This window comes from Anomaloglossus baeobatrachus, chromosome 1 (genome assembly GCF_048569485.1).
Source record: "Anomaloglossus baeobatrachus isolate aAnoBae1 chromosome 1, aAnoBae1.hap1, whole genome shotgun sequence".
In the NCBI taxonomy this organism is placed as follows: domain Eukaryota; kingdom Metazoa; phylum Chordata; class Amphibia; order Anura; family Aromobatidae; genus Anomaloglossus; species Anomaloglossus baeobatrachus.
The window spans coordinates 309,679,661-309,704,241 of record NC_134353.1 but is presented as its reverse complement, the minus strand read 5'-3'; the positions used below and the strand labels follow the sequence as shown (position 1 = coordinate 309,704,241).

Here is a 24,581-nt window from a genome sequence, read left to right as displayed (position 1 = left end):
CGGGTTTTATTTTATACTTTTATACGTTTTCTGGTTTAATGCGTTGTTATGCAGATTTGAAGCTGCATTATCTAATGTGGCTTTTCATTAGCACCGAAAATCTGATTCAGCACTTAGTAAAATCAATTTTTTTTTCTCAAATACATTTTTTCCCCATGTTCTCCACATTATTCTTTAGATAAAAAAAAATGCAAACGGAAAAAATAAATGCTTCATTGGACAGTGTCTTAAGAAGGACAGTGGGCAGGAGTCTTCAGGAAGTTTTCTACACAAAAAAAATGCCATAGTATTAACACTACTTGGAAACAGACTGAATAAGGCGCTATATCCCTTATTGAATGTAGTAACTGATCCCTTATTCCTATACCCCCTGCCTTGCAGGTACTGCATGGCATCTGTTGGGGTATGGTCCACAAACCTCGGCATACCCTCGTCTTTCAGACATGACTATCTTACCTTCCCAGTTGTTGTCATCACAAAGAGAAGTGAGGTCCAGGCGAGGAACCTCTGGGACAAAGCCCTCCTGACCAACATCAACCTCGAGGCTCCTTTGTGGCCGGATCTCAGAGTTGTTCTGCTGCTCTTGAATCTTCATCTTCACCGTCTACATACAGAAAGAAATGAAATCCGCTCAGAAAACAGCCTTCAGAAATAAAAATGAGCAGCACATTACGTGCAGATAGAAATTCCTCACAATGCACAGGAGGGGAGCACAACATCCGCGGCTCAATCTTGTTGCCTGCACCACAGTGAATCCATGCTCTGTGACCCTCGCATGCCAATTGGTGAAATGATCTGTCTGAAGAATACAACGCCCCTCTGTGTGCCCTGAACTTTCCCTCACAGACGACTCTTTTCTCAAACCATTCGCCTATTCCGCCGCATCACTGTTATTTGCACAAATTCTCAGATTGGTCTTTGAGGAATTACCACTCCCTTTTGTTGACAGCAGCAATGACAAGACAAAAAAAAATCCACACGTACAGTAATGTTCTTGCTGTTGCTAGGGCTGATGCAGCAACGAACGCATTGCTGGACTCCCTCAGGCAAGAAGACCGAGCAGAAGACGGAGCAAGGAAAAACAAGCATGAGATCCCCCCTCTCGTAGGCGCTGCTAAGCAGTCTCTGCCAACCTAACCATGTTCTGGATGCAAGGACTTCTCCTGTCCTGTGGGTTGTATGAGGAGGAGGGCACACTCGGTCTATTTATAGGGGAGCTTCGGGTATTGAGGCAGCGCTGAGCTTATACAGCCGGCAGTGGAGTTTGGCAACTCAGCTGGAAACAATACAAGTGCTGGGCTGGAGCCAAAATCACACAGTGATTGTATACTGGATAGCATGAGAGAGAGGAGTGTCAGATCACTTGGAGAACCTCACCACCGCCTCTCAAGGATTCAGCTTTAACCCCTAAAAGCCAGCAATTGTGCCAGCATGTGCTTACCACCTTCTGCTCCGACATACATGCAGAAATCAATGGTAAACATCGGAAGAGGCACAATTTATCATATGTGAGGCAATTACAATAAAAACTAAAATAGGTGCAAATGACACAATTCAATATTTATTCTACATTATATACTATATTATTATACATCCATTCTGCAGTGTATGCTATATTAGATATACCGTATATCTATATATATATTCTATATTGCATACTATATTATATATCTATTCTACACAATATCTATAGATATATATATATATCTATCTATCTATCTATCTATCTATCTATCTATCTATATATATATATGCACACACACATATACACATGCACACACTATATCGTATACTATGTTATTATCTATCTGTTCTACATTGTATAATATATCATTATATACGGTCATGGACGAAAATGTGGGCACCCTTTAAATTGTTCTAGAGACTGAAGATTTTCTCCCAGAAAATTACACTTTTTTTTGTGTTGTCCCAATACACACAAAAAAAAATAAATATGTAAAACAAAACACAAATTGGACATAATTTCACACAAAACCCAAAAAATGAGCTGGACAAAATTGTTGGCACCCTCAACCTAATATTTGGGTGCACACCCTTTGGAATAAATAACCGCAATCAATGACTTCCTATAGCCATCAACAAGATTTTTACACCTCTTAACTGGAATTTTGGACCACTCTTCTTCTCCAAACTGTCTCTCATATTTGAAGGATGCTTTCTCCCAACAGCAATCTTAAGATCTCTCCACACATGTGTAATAAGATTTATATCTGGACTCATTGCTGACCACTTCAAAACTCTCCAGCACTTTATCTCCATCCATTTCTGGTTGTTTATTGAAATATGTTTGGGGTCATTGACCTGCTGGAAGATCCATGACCTAAGACATAAATTCAGCTTTCTGACACTGGGAACTATATTGTGACCCAAATCCTTTGGTAAATTTCAGATTTCATGGTGTTTTGTACACAGTCAAGTCATCCAGTGCCAGCAAAACAAAACTAAAACATCTTTGAAACTCCACCATATTTGACTGTAGGTACTGTGTGCTTTTCTTCTTAGGCAGATAATTTGTGCTGACACTAAGGGGTGCTTCACACATAGCGAGATCGCTACCGAAATCGCTGCTACGGCACGGTTTTGGTGACGCAACAGTGACCTCATTAGCGATCTCGCTGTGTGTGACACTGAGCAGCGATCTGGCCTCTGCTGCGAGATCGCTACTCGTTACACACAGCCCTGGTTCGTTTTCTTCAAAGGCGCTCTCCCGCTGTGACACACAGATTGCTGTGTGTGACAGCGAGAGAGCGACGAAATGAAGCGAGCAGGGAGCAGGAGCCGGCGTCTGGCAGCTGCGGTAAGCTGTAACCAGGGTAAACATCGGGTAACCAAGGTGGTTACCCGATATTTACCTTAGTTACCAGCCTCCGCAGCTCTCACGCTGCCTGTGCTGCCGGCTCCGGCTCTCTGCACATGTAGCTGCAGTACACATCGGGTTAATTAACCCGATGTGTACTGTAGCTAGGAGAGCAGGGAGCCAGCGTTAAGCAGTGTGCGCGGCTCCCTGCTCTCTGCACATGTAGCTGCAGTACACATCGGGTTAATTAACCCGATGTGTACTGTAGCTAGGAGAGCAAGGAGCCAGCGCTAAGCAGTGTGCGCGGCTCCCTGCTCTCGCGGTTATGATCGCTGCTTCGGCTGCTGTGTTTGACAGCTAAGCAGCGATCATAACAGAGACTTACAAGGTCGCTGTTACGTCACAGAAAATGGTGACGTAACAGCGACCTTGTTGTCGCTGTCGCTTAGTGTGAACCAGCCCTAATGCACCTTGAGCCTGCAGGACAGGTTGAATTTCTTTGGAACTCGATTGGGGCTGCTTATCCAACATCCGTGCTATCCTGCATTGCAACCTTTCATCAACTTTTCTCTGTTGTCCACATCCAGGGAGATTAGCTATAGTGCAATGGGTTGTAAACTTGTTGATTATGTTGCACACCGTGGACAAAAAAATATCAAGATCTCTGGAGAAGGACTTGTAACCTTCAGATTGTCGACATTTTTCAACAATTTTGGTTCTCAAGTCCTCAAGACAATTCTATCCTCCTCCTTCTGTTCTCCATGCTTAGTCTGGACCACACAGACACACAATGCAAAGACTGAGTCAACGTCTCCCTTTTTATCTAGTTTCAGGTGTAATTTTGTATTGCCCGCATCTGTTAAGCTGGGTTTACACACTGCAACATCTCAAACGACATCGCTGTAACGTCACCGGTTTTGTGACGCAATAGCGATGTTGTTTGCGATGTTGCAGTGTGTGAAACTTATCAGCGACCCGGCCCCTGCTGTGAAGTTGTAATCGTTACAAATCGTTCAGGACCATTCCTAGGTCCTTTGTTTCCCGCTGTGCAGCATGAAGTTTCAGTGTGTGAAGACTTTGCAGCGACTTTGTTAGCAACTTCCCTTTCAAAAGGCTGCTTATCAACGTCCCCAACAACCAGCTAGGTCGCTCTGCAGGTCCGGATCGCTGTTGAGTTGTTGGCCAGGTTTGCCTGTTTGACAGCTCACCAGCGACTTAGCAGAGACTTAGGGAGGTCGCTGTTACGTCACAAAACCGGTGACGTTACAGCGATGTCCTTTGCGATGTTGCAGTGTGTAAACCCAGCTTTACTTGCAACAGGTGAGTTTGAACGAGCATCACATGCTTTAAACACGCAGTTTTGGAAAGGTGACAACAATTTTGTCTGGCCCAGTTTTGGCGTGTGAAATTATGACCAATTTGCTTTTTTTTTTCCTCAGTTTTTTTGCGTTGTTCCAATATAGACAAAGGAAACAAACATGTAATTGAAATAATTTTCTGGGAGAAATACTTTATTTTCTGGAACAATTTCAAGGGTGCCAACAACTATTCTACATTGTATAATATATTATTAAATATCTATTCCACACAGTATACACGGTATACTATATATCTATTCTACATTGTATATTATACATATACATCTATTCTACATTGTATAATATATTCTATATATTATATTCTATATTTTGTATAATATATTATATATCTTCTATAATTTGTATAATATATCTATTGTATATTGTATACTATATTATATATCCATTGTATAGTGTATACTATATTATTGTATATCTATTGTATACTATATTATTAATCTATTCTATTATTTGTATATCTATTGTATACTATATTACTATAGATCTATTCTCATTTCTGTATAATATATCTATTGCATATTGTATACTATATTATTATATATTCATTGTATACTATATTACTATACCATCTACTGTGGACTCATAACATAAAAAGTCAGAAGCAGATAATTTTGTAAATTGCAGAATTTATGTCAACACAGAATTGCCATTAAACTGGTTTTCTACTATTAGGGTACGCTCACACGAGCGTGAAAATCGGACGAGTGCAATCCGAGAAATTCTCGCATTGCACTCTGACCAATGTTAGGCAATGAGGTTGAGCTGTTGGTCAGCTTTTCTCGCATCCAGATTCTGGATGCGAGAAAAGCGGCAGCATGATGTGTTTTGTTGCTACCGCCGTATCTCTCGCACCCATTCAAGTGAATGGATGCGAGAGATACATCGGACTGCACTCGGATGTTATCCCAGTGCAGTGCGATATACGCACAGGCTGACAGTGGAGGAGATGGGGGGATTAACCCCTCCCTCTCCTCCGCAGTGCCCGCACACAGCTTCACAGCTGTGACCCGATCGCAAGATCGGGTTACAGTCGCATGACACCCGGCTCACGCTCGCAGCAGAGCCTGAGCCGGGGGACATTAGCATATCGCATCCGATGCTCTCGCATCGGATGCCATACGCTCGTGTGAGTCCAGCCTTAGGGAAAATTCTGTTCTCCAGCTGCAGTTTGTTGTTAAAAGAAACTGTGCTCTACTCACCCGCCCCAGGTCCAACCCTAGATTTCCACTGCTGTCCCGATGTCTGTAGTGCTGCAGCTGATCACTGACCCTAGCGGCTCTGTCCAAGTAGTAGGCACAAGCCGTAGAGCTCAGTGATTGGCTACAGTGCTGTCAACACAATATCATCGCTGAAGACGACAACAAACACAGAAGTAGACGTGGAAATTCAAGACTTGACGTGAGGGTGGCGAGTAAAGCGCAGTTTGTTTATTTGATGTTACAAGCTGCACTTGGAACACAACCTTCCTGAAAACCCCTTTAAAGAGAAAATACCTGCACAGGATTACTGATAGGAAACCAATGAAAATGCTAATAATGCAACAGAAAAATAAAAGTAGTAATTCCCACCTTACCAATTCCCTCTGCTCCTGGTCACATATTTGTGTCAACAAGTCAGTACAGATAGCAATGACTGACCAGGGAATTGTCATTATGAGAGCCGCCAGTGGTAAGGTACGTATTAATAATGTTATTTTAAAGTAATCCAAGCGGTTTTTAAAATTATTTTTCAGCTGAAAAACACCATAAACTATGACCCACCTTGACCTTTATGTTTATGGCATGCTTCAGTCTATTTAGTTTATTAACCTAAGAACAGTAATCAATAAAAATGACAGTATAATCGGATCATCATACAAGTTGTCAGGTAAATAAATAGATAGAGATGATCATAGGAAGCAAAATCCCAATAACATAGTCCTAGCCAAGAGCTAATGTAAGTGGCACAAATACTAGCGATAGCGCCGTGCACTCATCAGTGACCCAAGTGACATATTCGTTGCTAGCGGGATGTTTACCAGCTCTCCCAGCAGCAAGATTATACAGCACATAGGAATGCAAAGGAATTTCACATTCTTTTGACCTCATAAAACCACCTAATGCGATTTTGGTGCCGTTGTGGGTGTCTTTTGTATGCATTTCCAGTAAAATCTTCTTTTCCTCTCAATGCTCTCTATTCATGGCAGATTCAGACCTTTTCAAGGGAGAGCACGTACAATCTACTTTGCAGATTGTAATTAAGGAAAAAATAGATAATCTCTATTTGTGTTTTCAAAACAAGGTAACAAAAACACATTGGCACCACCACTATGGACTATTTCAACAACCCCAAGCAACGGAAGGGATTTATTAGGGGACTCCTGCATTTATGAGGCCCCCTAAATGAAACCTAGTGCAGATATCAGTGATTCTATTCTGTTCATCACTACATAATTTGTGAGGGTCCTACGCGCAGCACCACCGGCGACAGGCACAGATTGGCCATCTGCCCCACTGAGCAGATTCACGATGGTCTGAAGGGCTTAGATGCATGTTGGGCCGCTGGCCCCTTAATTTTAGTTCATAGCATCAGTGTACATGCGTGTGCATATGCAAGCACTGTTTAGTGCACACAGGCTTGGACTGGCCCACAGGACAACCGGAGAATCCTCAGGCGGGCCCCTTTGCAGTAGTATGTCATTTACTCCCCCAAAATAATCTGTAGTTGGCACAATCCACTTGTTTCACCAAGTGGAGAAAAAGGAAGCATCTCATCATTTATTTTACAAATACTATATAGAAGCATAGGTAAATGTGTGAATGTAATATTTGCATGTTGTTGATTAATGGGCCCACAGAGTAAATGTTACTGGTTGGCCCCTGCCGCCCCAGTCTGACACCGAGTACACAGCAGTGGCGTACACAATGATGGGCGAGCAGCATTTCTAGGCGAGTTGCATTGGGCCATGTGCTATATATAGACAAGCTCCATTCTCTTCTATATCATGTATATACAGTAGCCCCTGCGTCACCTATGTCATGTGTATACACCAGCGCAAATATGATGTACAGGCATCAGCCTCATTGTATCCTATGTGATGTATATAAATCAACCTCAGTGTTTTCTATGTAAGGTATATACATCATGACACAGAGTCTCCTACATGATCTATATACACACCAGCCCCAGCGTCTCTCATGTGATGTACACAGCATTATTAAGTATATAGAATGGACCTGTGTATATAGTGTATGGAAAGTTACTATGGGTATATATAGTGTACATTTGTGTATATAATATGGAGCCATGTGTAGAGTATATAGTGTGGACTCTACACAGGCATATCATCTCACTATATAGTACATATACAGCTCCATACTATATTTTATAACAGTATATACTATACAACTTTATATATAGTAAGTAGTATGCAAAGTGTACTCCCCAGTACATATTATATACACAGGCACAGCTCCATGCTAAATGCTATATACACAGCTGCACAGTACATACTACAATATAGTCCACATATTAAGTGTAATTTTCAGTATCTGTATTAATTTTCCATATATACACTGCACAGTACCACTTCTCCCATCCTGTATGTAATCCTCAGTATCTGTATTATTCTGTATATATGCACTGCACAGTATCACTTCCTCTGTCCTGTGTACTGGGTGTAATTCTCAGTATCTGTATTATTCTGTATGTATACATTGCAGAGTGCAATCCCCCTGTCCTGTATACTGGATGTAATTCTCAGTATCTGTACAATTATGTATATATACTCTGCACAGTATCACTTCCTCTGTCCTGTATACTGGGTGTAATTCTCAGTATCTGAATTGATTTTGTATATGTACACTGCAGAGTACAATCCTCCTGTCCTGTATACTGGATGTAATGCTCAGTATCTGTACAATTATGTATATATACTCTGCACAGTATCACTTCCTCTGTCCTGTATACTGGGTGTAATTCTCAGTATCTGAATTGATTTTGTATATGTACACTGCAGAGTACAATCCTCCTGTCCTGTATACTGGATGTAATGCTCAGTATCTGTACAATTATGTATATATACTCTGCACAGTATCACTTCTCCTGCCCCATATACTGGGTGCAATTATCAGTATCTGTTTTATTCTGTATACAGTATATAGACTGAATAGTACCACTTCTCCTGTATCCTGAGTGTAAAGGGTGCTTTACACGAGACGATCTATCGTACGATAGATCGTCGGGGTCACGGTTTTTGTGACGCACATCCGGCATTGCTTGCGACGTCGGGCTGTGTGACACCTCAGAGCGACGCAGTATCGCTCACAAATTGTGAGTTGTGTACTCGTCGCTCGGTTTCATATTCTCGTTTAATTAAAATGGCGCCGGTTGCTCATCGTTCCCGGGGTAGCACACGCCGCTCCGTGTGACACCCCGGGAATGATGAACAGCAGCTTACCTCCATCCCGCGGCACCCGCCGGCTATGCGGAAGGAAGAACGTGGGTGGGATGTTTACGTCCCGCTCATCTCCGCCCCTCCGCTTCTATTGGCCGGCGGCTGTGTGATGTCGCTGTGACGCCGAACATCCCTCCCACTTCAGGAAGATGATGTTCGCCGCCCACAGCGAGGTCGCACAGTAGGTAAGTACGTGTGACGGGAGTTAACGACTTTGTGCGCCACGGGCAACTAATTGCCCGTGACGCACAAACGACGGGGGCGGGTACGGTCGATCGTGAAATTGCACGATAGATCGTACCGTGTAAAGCAGGCTTAATTCTCAGTATCTGTATTTTTTGTATATATACATTTGCACAGTACCAATTGTAATGATTTGTGAGCTTATTATTTTCTATGTCAGAAATCCTATGAACAAAAAATAAATTAATCCTGAATGACCTGTTTACAGGGATTATCACAAGTTTGGAAGAGATCCCCTATCATTGGGATAGGGGATAACTTTCCGATTGCTGTGGGTCTGACAACTGGGACCTTCACTAATCCTAAGAACCAGAGCTTTGAAGAGGCCAGTGTGAATATTGAAGTGGTCGATCATGCACACTGTAGCTCTATTCACACATGGCTTTTCAAACTTAAGGGACATGATCAAGTAAAGCAAAATTCACTGAACTTTGCATTGCTTCTCAATAAGGGGGGGGGGCTCTCAACATAGCAGGAATTAATAAACTTCAGGGGAACTATATAGAATAAAATGTATTGTCCAATTTAAATCTACACTTCATTATAGATGAAGATATGGTAAAAGGGAATTTTCTATTCTACTGTAGAGCAGCAAGGGAGGGGTAGGATACAACCTATTACAGTCTTCTCGTCATTGTGGCTGCTACCAGCTCTATGTGTCTGTAGTGAGAGACCCTGATTAAAGCTTTAAAGGAGTACCTGCATCATCCAGCAAACCCAAGTGAGTGATTGGGCACATTTGCCCCAGATTTCCATGTTAGTTTATAATAACTTGCAGACAACCAAAAAATGTAAATGTGGTGGAACACCTATGACTCTAAAAAGGCACTTTAGAATGTCCACCCACAGTCATCACCCTTATTGAGATAGTGAAGCATGGAGCTCCCAATAGAGATGACAGAGATGGTTCATTACCATCTCTGCCTATCTAATCATTCTTTACATAGAAATGAATCAGAACTGTATGAATGGTTTAAGAAGCCGTAGTGGCGCTTTAACAGTCCTGTGATCACATCTTCGCCAGGCGTTAGCAGACCCAGATAAACTCTACAGAACACTTAAGAGGCTAAACTTGTCCTGTAACTGGGGTTAAAGGGAATCTGTCAGCATGTTTTTACCATTGAATCTGAGAGAAGCATAATATAGGTCGAGATCCTGAATCCAACAGTGTATAACTTATCTGGCAATGTGTTGTAGTTTCACTGCTATCAAAATGTTATCATCAAGACCAAAGCTATCTGACTACAGCTCCAGCCCAGTTCAGCTACTCTATGTAACCCAACCCCACCCCTCATTAGCTTACTCACATTGGAAAGTGTACACCTGAAGCTGCACTCAGGGGTTTTTAACTCTCCATCAGAGAAAACATCAAGCGTTCTTGCCCTACATTATGGTGCTATCCGATTATATACCAAAAATCTGCTGAAAAATTCCCTTTAATATGCTAGCCCCAATAATTGTCAGAGTGATATTGCCCTACCCTGCCTAATAAAAGCTAACTAATCGCCTCCCCAAAATGTTTCACCATGTCTGGCTTCATCAGGGGGCTAGACCTCTGACAATTATTGTAGGACAGTTGTTCACATACTCATAGTGTCCGGTCCGCGGCCGGATACGTGATTTAGTATATGTTTGATTGCTCTACCTGCTACTGATTTTCGATTGATCTGTGTTAATTTGTTATAATTAAAAGTTAGGTTTTATTAATCTTTAGTTTAGGGTACCTCTAGTTGCTCTTTGGGTAAATTGTGTTTGCATAAATTAATTTATAACACAAATAAAAACAAAACAAGAAAAAAAAGTTGAAAAGAAAACATCTAGCTGTAGATGCTTGTAGCCCAGCACTGATGGAAAAATAAATATATAAAAAAATCCATAAAATAAATATAACAGAAGAGGAAGAACACAATTTAACATTTATTTTAATGGCACTTTCATAAAAATGTAAAAATGTTCTATTTTCTTTACATTTTCTGCCAATATAGGCAAAAAAAATAAAGGTTCTGAATATGAAATATAAAAATTACATAAAAAGTAGGCCATATCTATCATGTAAAAAGTAATTTGAGCAGGCAAAACTTAAAAAAAAAAGCTTAAGGCTCTGTGCGCACTAGTGCGTTTTACCCGCGGATTTGCCGTGGAAATTTCTTGAGAAATGTCTGCAATCTTTGTGCAGACATTTCCCAGCAAATTCTATGAGAAAAAAAATAGCTGTGCGCACTGTGCGTATTTTTCTCAAGAAATTTCCTTGAGAAGAATTTCTCGAGAAAATTTCTTGAGAAAATGAGCATGTCAATTCTTTTCCGCAGGTACCCTGCGGATTTCGGCAGTACAGCCTGCAAAATCCGCAGGGAACCACCCGCGGAAAAATCGTGGCAAATTCGCGGCTATTCCGCGGCTAATCCGTGGCAAATCCGCATGCGGATTTGGTGCGGATTTTTTCCGGAGGTCCGGAAATCTTTCACTCCCAGAAGTTTCTCAAGAAATTTTCTTGAGAAACTTCACATTTCTAGTGTGCACATAGCCTTAAACCATATGCTGGTAAAGGGGAGCATAAGAAAAGAAAATATGCTGTCATGATCAAGGGAAAGTGGCCTGGTCTTGAAATAGTTAAGAAGGGCCTAGTGACTATAGACGAGTTCTCTGCATTCTTTATTAAGTGCTGAAACCACATATAGGACTCCTTCAGAGGGCTGTATTCACGTGTTCTATAAGTCTTTTCACAAGCAGAACACGTATCCATTATAGTCTATGGTGCTCTTCATAGGTCCATGTTTTTTTTGGAGACCGTCTGTCCACAAATAAATTAGAGACATGATCATTTTTGAGCAGACACAGATCAAATCCACCCATACCAGTCTATGGCGCAGTAACCGTCTATCGCTAACCCACTCTCTCTCCCCGCCAACAAATTGATGTCATCCATGTACAATCCTTGTGCCATCCATGGGCTACATTACAATGGGTAGGAGAACCTTCATATCAGCATTAAACAAGTGACACCACTAAAAGAAGTCCACTTATGCTCGGTCTTCCAAAAGGGCACACATAAAACCTGGAGCCATCTCTGTTTTACAAACAACTGTTTCCTCCTCTTGCAAATTAACTCTTTTAGAAGCAGCTAGGTCCTCATCTTGCATATTAACACTTTAGATGCAGCTGGGTCCATCTTCTTTAACCAAGCTGCATATTACAAAGTAACATCTTAAAAGGAAGTTCAAAGGTCCCCCCTGCCCAAGGACCACCAGCAGTTGTGTCTACTAATCTAAACCCTGCCTGATAGACCCTTTAAAAATACTTTTTGTAAAGTTTTGTTTATGTGTCTAATGTAATAAAGGGACTGTTAGGCAGGGAATTTAGATAGGTAGACACAACTGATAGTGATTTGGGGGCATGGGGGACCTGTCAGTTTCCCTTTAGTAGAGGACTTGTATAGAACAATATTCTATATTTAGTAAGGTTCAGGGTCCTTGCAAAAGGCAAGATATATTTTAGCCAGATATGCATTTTGTTGACTTGATGACCATTGGGATGTGCTGGTGAAATAAATCACTATGGCACCGCGATTCATCAAGACCAAAGATTTTCTCTGGAGGGGCGCTCCTGATTCATGAAGAGTTGCACACCTCTTCATGAAGATAGAGCATCTGACGAGTGGGGTGCACTTCCGTGCACTATGCCAGAAATTTCACTCCAGTCAAGTACTGGAGCGAGATTTCTGTAGTATAGAACAGCTCGTCTTGAATTAGATGAGCTTTAGAGTCAGGCCTCCCACCCCGCCCATTTAGGTGTAGCTGGGAAAAACTAGTGTGAGATCACCAAAAATCATACGATTTTGGTGCAACTCCAAGAGAGCTATCAAAGCTTTTACAACAGAATTCTGGTGAGAAAGAGTTGATTAATCACAGCCTATGTTAGTATTTCAATGTTTGTGGATTTATGATAAAAATAATGAATGGATTCTCCCATTGCATTCTATTGATCAGTGACTTGCCAAAACTGTGAAAAAGATGAAGTAACTGGATTCGGAAAGGAGGGGGTTAATCCTGCACTGCTGGTGGACAATGAAGACAAGAAGGATAATCCTGGAGTGTGATTTATCTACGCGTTTCACAGTCCTCAGACTCCTTCATCAAGACAATCACCACTGTGATAGTCCTGATGAAGGAGTCTGGTGACTCTGAAACACTTAAGGTGGCTTTACACGCTACGATATTGCTAGCAATTTCTAGCGATATCGAGCGTGTAAGTACCCGCCCCCGTCGCCCATGTGATATCGTCATCGCTGCCGCTGCGAACATTATCGCTACGGCAGCGTCACACGCACTTACCTGGTCGGTGGCGTCGCTGTGACTGCCGAACAATCCCTCCCTCAAGGGGGAGGGACGTTCGGCGTCACCGCGACGTCACTAAGCGGCCAGCCAATCAAAGCGGAGGGGCGGAGATGAGCGGGACGTAACATCCCGCCCACCTCCTTCCTTCCGCATTGTGGCCGGCGGCAGGTAAGGATACAATCCTCGCTCCTGTGGTGTCACACACAGCGATGTGTGCTGCCGCATGAGCGATAAACAACATGGATAAACAACCCTTACCGATTTTTGAGTTTGGGACGACCTCTCCATGGTGAACGATTTTCACCATTTTTGAGGTCGCTTAAGGTTGCTGGTAAGTGGCACACGCTGCGATATCGTTAATGACGCCGGATGTGCGTCACTAACAACGTGACCCCGACAATAAAACATTATCGATATCGTAGCGTGTAAAGCCACCTTTAGACAAATCACACTCCAGGATTATCCTTCTCGTCTTCATTGTCCAGCTCAGGATTAACCACCTCCTTTCCAAACCCAGATGCTTTGCCCAGTAGGGGTCTGCAGCAGCCGTTTTCAGCTTTTCAGTCTAGGTCAGGGGAGCACTTTTTTTTGCCTCTGCTCTATGCTTATATCTCAGATAAGACCCTATTGTGCTCCTTGTCTCCCCAGTTTTACACTATATTTAAACAGAAGATGTAACCTGTTCACCGTGACCATCTCTGAGCACAAGACGCCATTTACCATTCAGATGATGTACAGAACCAGCTTTCCTTGCATTTCTTATCTCCCAAAGAAGAGAATCTCACCAGATTTTGAGCTTATTGTAATAAAATTAAAGTAAAACTGTGAGAAATCATCTGATTTATTTATGATAGTTATTGGAGAAGTCTTTTAATTTAACATTTTGTCTCTTTTTGTGTTTCTATTAGAATGGATATGCCTTCTAAACTTCCCATATTCTCTATATAACGCTATTCGTCCCCCACATATACGTGTACATGCAAGCTGGAAAAAAACACTGTCAGACATCTCCGACAGCAGCTAAAGTCCACATATACTTCCAGTTGACACTCTTGATATAGCGGTGCTTGTGTCAATGGATGGCGTTCCACTTACATAAAGTACTAGAAAGATCGGCAAGCATATTGAAGAGGTTTTCCAAGATTTATTCCATTAGAACATTAAAATATCATAAATGGCTCGTTTCTGATCCACCAGAGTCTTTTTCAAACAAGCCCCTGGTGGAGTCGAAGCGCGTAATTTTTTTTTCTAATAACTAATCACTTTAGTTTTTTTGCTTTTAATAACTAATCGCAATAATTGGCCACCTAGAGGTCACTCGATGTGTATAGATGCCATATGATTTTATTCCATTTCCCATATTAGTGCTGTTACATTATTACATCACAATTTTGTTGCCACGATCTTTGAATAAAGCTGCAGACTTGTAGCAAAGATCAAAGATCTAAAAAACTTAAACCAAAAACCACAACAAAAACAGCACAAGTACCGTATTTTTCGGACTATAATATGCACCTTTTTTTCCCCCCAAATGTTGGGGGAAAGTGGGGGATGCGTCTTATAGTCTGAATGTAGGGCTGCGAGGAATGAGGGTCATTGGGGGCACGAGCAGGCTGCAGCAGCCTGCCGTGACCACGTGGGCCCGCTCATTTCATATGCACGCCCATCATCCCGACCATCTTTCAGCGCTGAAGCCGACGCTGACAGGTGGGCGGGGGGTGCGCGCATAATTAACAGCCGGCCCGCGTGATCACCCCTGGCAACTACAGCCTGGAGTGATCATGTGTGGCTGCATTCACTGCCCCCCGCATATCATCATCAGCGCGGGGGGCAGTGAATAGTAAGTACACTCACCCGTTACGGTACCCTGCAGCATCGCGATATCCTCCTTTCTGATGGCCTGCTGATCTGTGTGGAGCCATGTGCACACAGCAATGACGTCATCGCTGTGCGCACCGCTCTCTACACAGATCAGTGAGCCGGCAGACAGAAGGAGATCGCGATGCTGCAGGGAACGGTGACCCGGTACACACAGGTCAGAGGCGCTGCTGCCGGCACAGACAGGAGGACGAGTGATGCTGCTGAAGTGAGGAAAGGTGACTATAAATGCTTATTTTTTTGTGTGCCACAGGATGCAAGCCATATACCAGGATGGGGGTATATAGCAGGATGGGGCTATACCAGGATGGCGGTATATAGCAGGATGGCGGCTATACCAGGATGGCGGTATATAGCATGATGGTGGCTATACCCAGATGGCGGTATGTAGCAGGATGGGGGTATTTATCAGAATGGGGGTATATACCATGATGGCGGTATATAGCAGGATGGGGGCTATACCATGATGCTGGTATATAGCAGGATGGGGGCTATACCAGGATGAGGGACATATATATGCAAGGATGGGGATCATATACAAGGCAGGAGGATTATTACCAAGATGGGGTACCTTAGTAGAGAATTTGGGGACATTACCCCCATAACAGTGTCAGCAGCAGATCCTCGCCCCATATCAGTGTGTCATGACCACATTTTTTGCTTAAAATTTTGTTTTCCTATTTTCCTCCTCTAAAACCAGGGTGCGTCTTATAGTCCGAAAAATATGGTAAGTACAAAAGGCAAGGTGTAATTGCTTCTGGCTTGGTACTAAAGCATCTGTGGATTAATCATACTAAACCTTACCGGTGGTAGTCGCAGACTTTCCTTGTCCTGTTCGTTCTCTTTGCTGCAAGAAAGAAAATAAGATCAAGACTATATATTTATATAACCGGAAAGAAAAAAACTGAATTTACAAACAATAGCCCCAATTTAACAAACTTTTTTTTGCCAGAATTCTGGGTTTAAAAATTCACAATTTTTCTGTGCAACAATCTTGCGATTTTTAGCGCTTCTGCCCCAGTCCCAACCAGCCGCGCCATATTGTTTCAAAAGCGAATGGATCAGGGAGGGATGTGGCAAAACGCAGTTAGCAAATTCATTATAAATTCTGAAAAATGCGCCAAATTCAGAGGCAGACACCTATTAGTAAACGTGCTGCACCTTTCTCCAGTGCATTGTTCATCAACACTATGGGATTAAACACCATGACTTGGAGCTAATGAGTATTTGCAAGGAACTCAGTTTGGTAAAAATCATGTGATATACCCAACATAAAGAGTTATATAACAGTTGCCACTGAAAATTGTTGCCGATGTGTCCTGTAGGTAACTAACTGAATACTTCTCTGGAATATGCCGTGGTACTGGCACCTGTCTTTACTGAGGGCCAAACACCTAGCGTGATGGTCGAATACGACTACTACAAAAAGGACAGAGAAGTGGCAAGCTTTCAATTGGCAAGAAGACATGGGATATTATTTGCAGCTAAATATGTTGAAATCTACTGACAATCTGATGGCTCTGGTGGTCAAACATGTAAAATTAACAGCAGCTCGACCAAAATGACACGCCACAGTTCTGCAATCTGTTACAGCTATTTTGTTAGTATCTCTTCCCTTCCCCCAAAAAAGGGATCAACTGATGCAAACAGAAGCACTTTAAAGCAATCATGTCTGTTTTTTACATATATGTTGCATGCATTTATTGCTTTTTTTTTAACAAAAGGGGCATATGTGAGCATTAGCAGATCACCTGACTGCCTTTTGAAAAAGGTTTTTTCCATTTTCAGAGACGTGGTCCCCAGGGCCGGCTCCAGGTTTTTGTGGGCCCCGGGCGGAAGAGTCCCAGTGGGCCCCATCCACACACAGACACCGATACAAACATATACATATTTAAAGACAAACTCACAAAAATACATATAAACAGACAAATATATACAGTCATATACACTTACAGACACACACACACACACACACGTCTGCTGCATACAAACACATACAGCTCTGCTACATACAGACAAACACACACACAAACTCTGCTACATACAGACAAACACATACAACTCTGCTACATACAGACAAACACATACAAGTCTGCTACATACAGACAAACACATACAAGTCTGCTACATACAGACAAACACATACAACTCTGCTACATACAGACAAACACACACAACTCTGCTACAAACAGACAAACACACACAACTCTACTACATACAGATAAACACACACAACTCTGCTACATACAGACAAACACACACAACTCTGCTACATACAGACAAACACATACAACTCTGCTACATACAGACAAACACATACAACTCTGCTACATTCAGACAAATGCACACAACTCTGCTACATACAGACAAACACACACAACTCTGCTACATAGAAACACATACAACTCTGCTACATACAGACAAACACATACAACTCTGCTACATACAAACACATACAACTCTGCTACATACAGACAAACACATACAACTCTGCTACATACAGACAAACACATACAAGTCTGCTACATACAGACAAACACATACAAGTCTGCTACATACAAACACACACAACTCTGCTACATACAGACAAACACATACAACTCTGCTACATAGAAACACATACAACTCTGCTACATACAGACAAACACATACAACTTTGCTACATACAGACAAACACACACAACTCTGCTACATACAGACAAACACATACAACTCTGCTACATACAGACAAACACATACAACTCTGCTACATACAGACAAACACATACAACTCTGCTACATACAGACAAACACATACAAGTCTGCTACATACAGACAAACACATACAACTCTGCTACATACAGACAAACACATACAACTCTGCTACATACAGACAAACACATACAACTCTGCTACATACAGACAAACACATACAACTCTGCTACATACAAACACATACAACTCTGCTACATACAAACACATACAACTCTGCTACATACAGACAAACACACACAACTCTGCTACATACAGACAAACACATACAACTCTGCTACATACAGACAAACACATACAACTCTGCTACATACAGACAAACACATACAACTCTGCTACATACAGACAAACACATACAACTCTGCTACATACAAACACATACAACTCTGCTACATACAGACAAACACATACAACTCTGCTACATACAGACAAACACATACAACTCTGCTACATACAAACACATACAACTCTGCTACATACAAACACATACAACTCTGCTACATACAGACAAACACACACAACTCTGCTACATTCAGACAAACACATACAACTCTGCTACATTCAGACAAATGCACACAACTCTGCTGCTCTGTGGGGCCCACACCCGCGGCTTGGCGGGGACAGCACCAGCGGCACTGGCAGCACCCGCAGCTCGGCAGGGCCCACACCCGCGGCTCGGCGGGGCCCGCACCCGCGGCTCGGCGGGGCCAGCACCCGCGGCTCGGCGGGGCCAGCACCCGCGGCTCGGCGGGGCCAGCACCCGCGGCTCGGCGGGGCCCACACCCGCGGAATCGGCGGGTGGGGGCATTGGCAGGGGCCAGGGCATACATCCAGGGGGTAGAAGCAGCTCACCGGGGCCTATAATGGGGAGGCGGGGAGGGCACTTACCCGATTAGGTCACGGTGGAGAGGGGGCCCACACAGCGCCGGACAGAAGCTCGCCTCCTTCATCTGTGGGACTGAGAAGGCGGTAGCTCCGCCCACAGATGAAATTCAAACGAGGATGTCTGCGCGCCTTAAAGTGACGGCGCCGCAGATTGCTGCCGAGGACTGCGGTCCCCGGAACTCGGCCGGGGACCGCAGAACTGTAAAGGCGAGTGGGCCCCGGCCAAGGGACAGGAGAACTGACGAGGCCGAGTGGGCCCCCCCGGCTCTCCAGGGCCCCGGCATTTGCCCGGGTTTGCCGGGTGCTGACGCCGGCCCTGGTGGTCCCCAAGAATTTGCTAAAACCTAAAGTAACAAATACAGCTGTACATGACTCGAGCCGCCAAGGTCAGTGATTGGCTGCAGCAGTGATACGTGCTGTAATTGTGAGGTCACCGCTGCAGCTAAAACACACAATGTGATGAGCAGTGGCATAAGCCCGCACTGGAACATGGGTGAGGGTGGGGAGTTGGGATGAGCACCATCAGTATTTGTTATTTTACATGCCAACAAACATTTGGGGACCATTTTTCTAAAATGGAAAATTCTTGTAAGGAAATATGTTTCCCCAGGCTAAGGCAGGGGTCCCCAACCTGTCTGCCTGCTTGGTACCTTAATACAATGTCTAGCATATAACTATCAACAGCAGGTCTTCAGATGGTGACTTTTGTGATTAGCCCTGCATAAAAGCAGGTCTGAATGGGTGTAATGTTGGAACCCCTGGATCTTGGCATTCCTCCTCATTGTGATTTCTGTAGAAAATCTATGGCTGTCATTATACTATAATGAGGCTCTGGATGTCACTACTGTGAGGGTGGCAGGAGCTGGATGTGGCTTGTGACCCTCACTCAGAATTGAATGTGCCTTGTGAGATCAGAAAGCTTGGGGATCTATGGACTAAGGTATACATATAGAGTCTGTTGTTATTTCCAATATAGCAGACTGTTCTATACTGGTCCTTAAAAAAAAAACCAAAAAACCTAACTAAAAAGAATACAGATCGAATTGGACATAATGGACAACCTGAGCCAGATTTGCCATTGATCTGCAGATACATCTCTCATGTCTATGACCAGTTTTACAGACACAAGAGATGTATCTCTAAGAATGTAATTGTCAAGGGTACATTTGGGGATTTATTGCCTCCTCTGCAGCTTTGAGGAACAGTATTCATACCTTCCCTCCGACAAAACCTCCATGCCGCTGAACTCCTGTCTATCCACGCTCCTGGAGGCGAGGTTTTCTGTGTTCTGAAACAGAAATGGTGACATAAAAGGATTACAAACTTAGGTTAATCATCATAATGTGAAAGTCATGTTCACATTTCAGTATTAAAAAAAAAAAAGAAGAGAGAGTAAAATAAAATACACCAGAATTATAAAGATCAAACTAAATGAGACTCTGTATCCCATATAAATCTTGCCCATAAACCGAACGGAGATAAGAAAATCACAAGAGGGACTACCCACTGGAAACCTAAAGTAATAAGCCACCAACCATCATATCTTAGAAACAATCTTGGTATAAACAGGCGAACAGTAGCTGAAAAAAATGCTGGACCATGAAAGCAAATTTACACCAGATGATCAATACAGATTACTCCTAAGTGCAAATAATACAAGTTTTTATTCATTCTGGAATAGGGAATGTATGAGAAACAAATCTATGGGGAAGATTTAGCAAAACTGGTGCAAAGGAGATGAGCTAGGTGGTCACAGCACCCCTCCCTAGCTGTCACTAGTGTTAAAATAACAAAGATTTTTCTTCAAGAAGATAATGATCCCCAGTGGAGTCTTGGTCTTTACAGATGATTTATCTTTCTGTCATCTCCTTAGGAATTTTCTGATTGTTACATAGTGTTCTCGAAACATTGTGGGAATGTCAGTACAGTACTTTGCATTCACGGCGTTATTTATCCTAAGTCATATGGCAAGGCTTGTTAAAGGGTCGATATAGACTTGTAGGATTGCTACTAGTGATGGGCGAATTTTATCTATTTGTGTTCGGATTATTAGTAATGAATTTACTATTACGGTAATGTCACAAATAGCGAACCTAATGCAAATCAATGGGGAAATAGAGCATTTTTCTTGTTGTGAAGAATACTGGAATAGTATTCGGCAAGCATCGTCCGAACACAATAGTTACTATTCGCACATCCCTAATTGCTATCCCTAATAGGTGGCACTAAAGTTCTAGTCCTCAGACTATTCGCATCTTTACTTCACTTCACAAGACCAAATTGTAGTTGAGCCTGTGCTCAATCCCCTGGATTTCCCTATTAAATATAACATTGATATAGGTCTTAAATTGGCAGTTCCTTCCTACATTGGTTTTAGGCAACCTTGGTTCCAGCAATGTATACCTTTACTGAGCTGCTTCCTGTCATTTTGATAAAATCACTGTTTCATCAGATCTACCACTTTTCTAATTGCAGAGCTCTGTTAACCCTACACACACCACTTGTTGGCAGCTTTCTTTGTACACTGTGCATAGCCAGAAAGCTGCCAATCAATGACAGGATGGAGGTTATACAGAGCTCATGAAGATGGTGAACTACATGGCAGCATATTTATTAGTCTCTCTAGTGATAATCTCCTGCTGATTAAACAGTGATTTTTATCAAAACTACGGCAAGCAGCTCGCTAAGTGATACATTACTGGAATAGTGTTGCTTCATATTAGACGGCAAAAACCTGTTAACAGATTGCCGTTAAGTTCAGTTGTGCAATGATAGGAAATAGTGCTGGATGGCTCCTTATAATGGAAGAAGGGAATTTTGTTTACTTACCGTAAATTCCTTTTCTTCTAGCTCCAATTGGGAGACCCAGACAGTGGGTGTATAGCTACTGCCTCTGGAGGCCGCACAAAGAACTACACTTAAAAGTGTAAGGCCCCTCCCCTTCTGGCTATACACCCTCCCGTAGGAGTACGGATTCCTCAGTTTTAGTACCAAAGCAAGAAGGAGGAAAGCCAATAACAGTTTCAAAAACAAATTCAATCCGATAACAAGATCGGAGAACTTAAGAAACAACATGAACAACATGTGCACCCGAAAAACGAAACCCTAAGAACAAATAGGGCGGGTGCTGGGTCTCCCAATTGGAGCTAGAAGAAAAGGAATTTACGGTAAGTAAACAAAATTCCCTTCTTCTTTTTCGCTCCTAATTGGGAGACCCAGACAGTGGGACGTCCAAAAGCAGTCCCTGGGTGGGTAAAAAGATACCACATGAACGGGCTGTCAGACAGCCTCTTCCTACAGGTGGGCCACCGCCGCCTGAAGGACCTGTCTACCTAGGCTGGCATCTGCCGAAGCGTAGGTATGCACTTGATAGTGTTTGGTAAACGTGTGCAGACTCGACCAGGTAGCCGCCTGGCACACTTGCTGAGCCGTAGCCTGATGCCGCAATGCCCAGGACGCACCCACGGCTCTGGTAGAATGGGCCTTCAGTCCAGATGGAATCGGAAGCCCAGCAGAACGGTATGTGTGAAGAATTGGTTCCTTGATCCACCGCGCCAGGGTGGATTTGGAAGCTTGCGATCCCTTATGCTGACCAGCGACTAGGACAAAGAGCGCATCAGAACGGCGTAGAGACGCCGTGCGAGAAATGTAAATCCTGAGTGCTCTCACCAGGTCCAACAGATGTAAACCCTTTTCAAATTGGTGAACTGGATGCGGACACAAAGATGGCAAAGTGATATCCTGATTGAGATGAAAGGAAGAAACCACCTTGGGAGAAAACTCTGGAATTGGACGCAGTACTACCTTGTCTTGGTGAAACACCAGGAAGGGAGATTTGCAAGATAACGCCGCTAGCTCGGACACTCTTCGAAGAGACGTGACCGCCACAAGAAAAACTACCTTTTGTGAAAGCCGAGAAAGGGGAACCTCTTTCAAAGGCTCGAAAGGCGGCTTCTGGAGAGCAATGAGAACCTTGTTCAGATCCCAGGGTTCCAATGGCCGTCTGTAAGGAGGAACGATATGACAAACTCCTTGGAGAAAAGTGCGTACTTTAGAAAGCCGTGCCAAGCGCTTCTGAAAGAATACGGATAGCGCGGAGACTTGACCCTTAAGCGAGCTAAGCGACAAACCTTTTTCCAACCCAGACTGCAGGAAGGAAAGAAAAATTGGCAATGCAAATGGCCAGGGAGAAAACCCTTGAGCCAAGCACCACGCTAAGAATATCTTCCACGTCCTGTGATAGATCTTAGCTGAGGATGGTTTTCTAGCCTGTCTCATTGTGGCAACAACTTCATGAGATAAACCTGAGGCCGCTAGGATCCAGGACTCAATGGCCACACAGTCAGGTTCAGGGCCGCAGAATTCAGATGGAAAAACGGCCCTTGAGACAGCAAATCTGGACGGTTTGGTAGTGTCCACGGTTGGCCTATCGTGAGATGCCACAGATCCGGGTACCACGACCTTCTTGGCCAATCTGGAGCGACGAGTATGGCTCGATGGCAGTCGGACTTGATTTTCCGGAGAACTCTGGGTAACAATGCTAGAGGTGGGAACACATAGGGGAGTCGGAATTGCGACCAATCCTGAACCAAGGCGTCTGCCGCCAGCGCTCGGTGATCGTGAGACCGTGCCATGAAAACTGGGACCTTGTTGTTGTGCCGTGACGCCATCAGATCGACGTCCGGCGTCCCCCAGCGGCAACAGATCTGCTGAAACACGTCCGGGTGAAGGGACCATTCTCCTGCGTCCATGCCCTGGCGACTGAGAAAGTCTGCTTCCCAGTTTTCCACGCCTGGGATGTGAACTGCGGATATGGTGGACGCTCTGCTTTCCACCCACGTCAAAATCCGCTGGACTTCTTGAAAAGCTTGGCGACTGCGTGTTCCCCCTTGGTGGTTGATGTACGCCACCGCCGTGGAATTGTCCGACTGAATCCGAATCTGCTTGCCTTCCAGCCATTGTTGGAAGGCTCGCAGGGCAAGATAGATTGCTCTGATTTCCAGAACATTGATCTGCAGGGTGGACTCTTCCTGAGTCCACGTCCCCTGAGCCCTGTGGTGGAGAAACACCGCTCCCCACCCTGATAGGCTCGCATCCGTCGTGACCACTGCCCAGGACGGGGGAAGGAACGACTTTCCCTGTGACAATGAGGTGGGGAGAAGCCACCAACGCAGAGAGTCCTTGGCAGTCTGAGAGAGGGAGACAGTCCTGTCGAGGGACGTCGATTTCCCATCCCATTGGCGTAGAATGTCCCATTGTAGAGGGCGCAGATGAAACTGCGCGAACGGGACTGCCTCCATTGCTGCTACCATCTTTCCTAGGAAATGCATGAGGCGCCTCAGTGAGTGCGACTGGCTCTGAAGGAGAGATTGCACTCCAGTCCGTAGCGAGCACTGCTTGTCCAGTGGAAGCCTCACTATCGCTGAGAGAGTATGAAACTCCATGCCAAGATAAGTCAGAGATTGGGTCGGGGTTAGATGAGACTTTGGAAAGTTGATAATCCACCCGAAACTCTGGAGAGTGTCTAGTGCCACCTTCAGACTGTGTTGGCATGCCTCTTGAGAGGGTGCCTTTATAAGCAGGTCGTCTAGATACGGGATGACCGAGTGACCCTGCGAGTGCAGAACAGCTACTACTGCTGCCATGACTTTGGTGAAGACCCGGGGGGCTGTTGCCAGACCGAAAGGTAACGCTACGAACTGTAGGTGTTCGTCGTGTATGACGAAGCGTAGGAAACGCTGATGCTCTGGTGCAATCGGCACGTGGAGATACGCATCTTTGATATCTATTGATGCTAGAAAATCTCCTTGAGACATTGAGGCTATGACGGAGCGTAGGGATTCCATCCGGAACCTCCT

General features: G+C 43.8%; 1 protein-coding gene across 5 annotated transcripts in view; it reads right to left on the bottom strand.

Annotated features, from left to right (window-relative positions):
* FAM13A (family with sequence similarity 13 member A) overlaps nucleotides 1–24,581 on the bottom strand; it is a 344,313-nt gene that overhangs the window by 48,424 nt on the left and 271,308 nt on the right. For all 5 annotated transcript variants that reach the window (XM_075351136.1, XM_075351152.1, XM_075351144.1 and 2 more), the window contains 3 exons: nucleotides 19,938–20,011; nucleotides 15,892–15,934; nucleotides 457–604 (listed from right to left, as the gene is read on the bottom strand). In XM_075351136.1, the coding sequence (XP_075207251.1) occupies nucleotides 457–604; nucleotides 15,892–15,934; nucleotides 19,938–20,011 (265 nt within the window). The remainder of the gene's footprint in view (nucleotides 1–456; nucleotides 605–15,891; nucleotides 15,935–19,937; nucleotides 20,012–24,581) is intronic.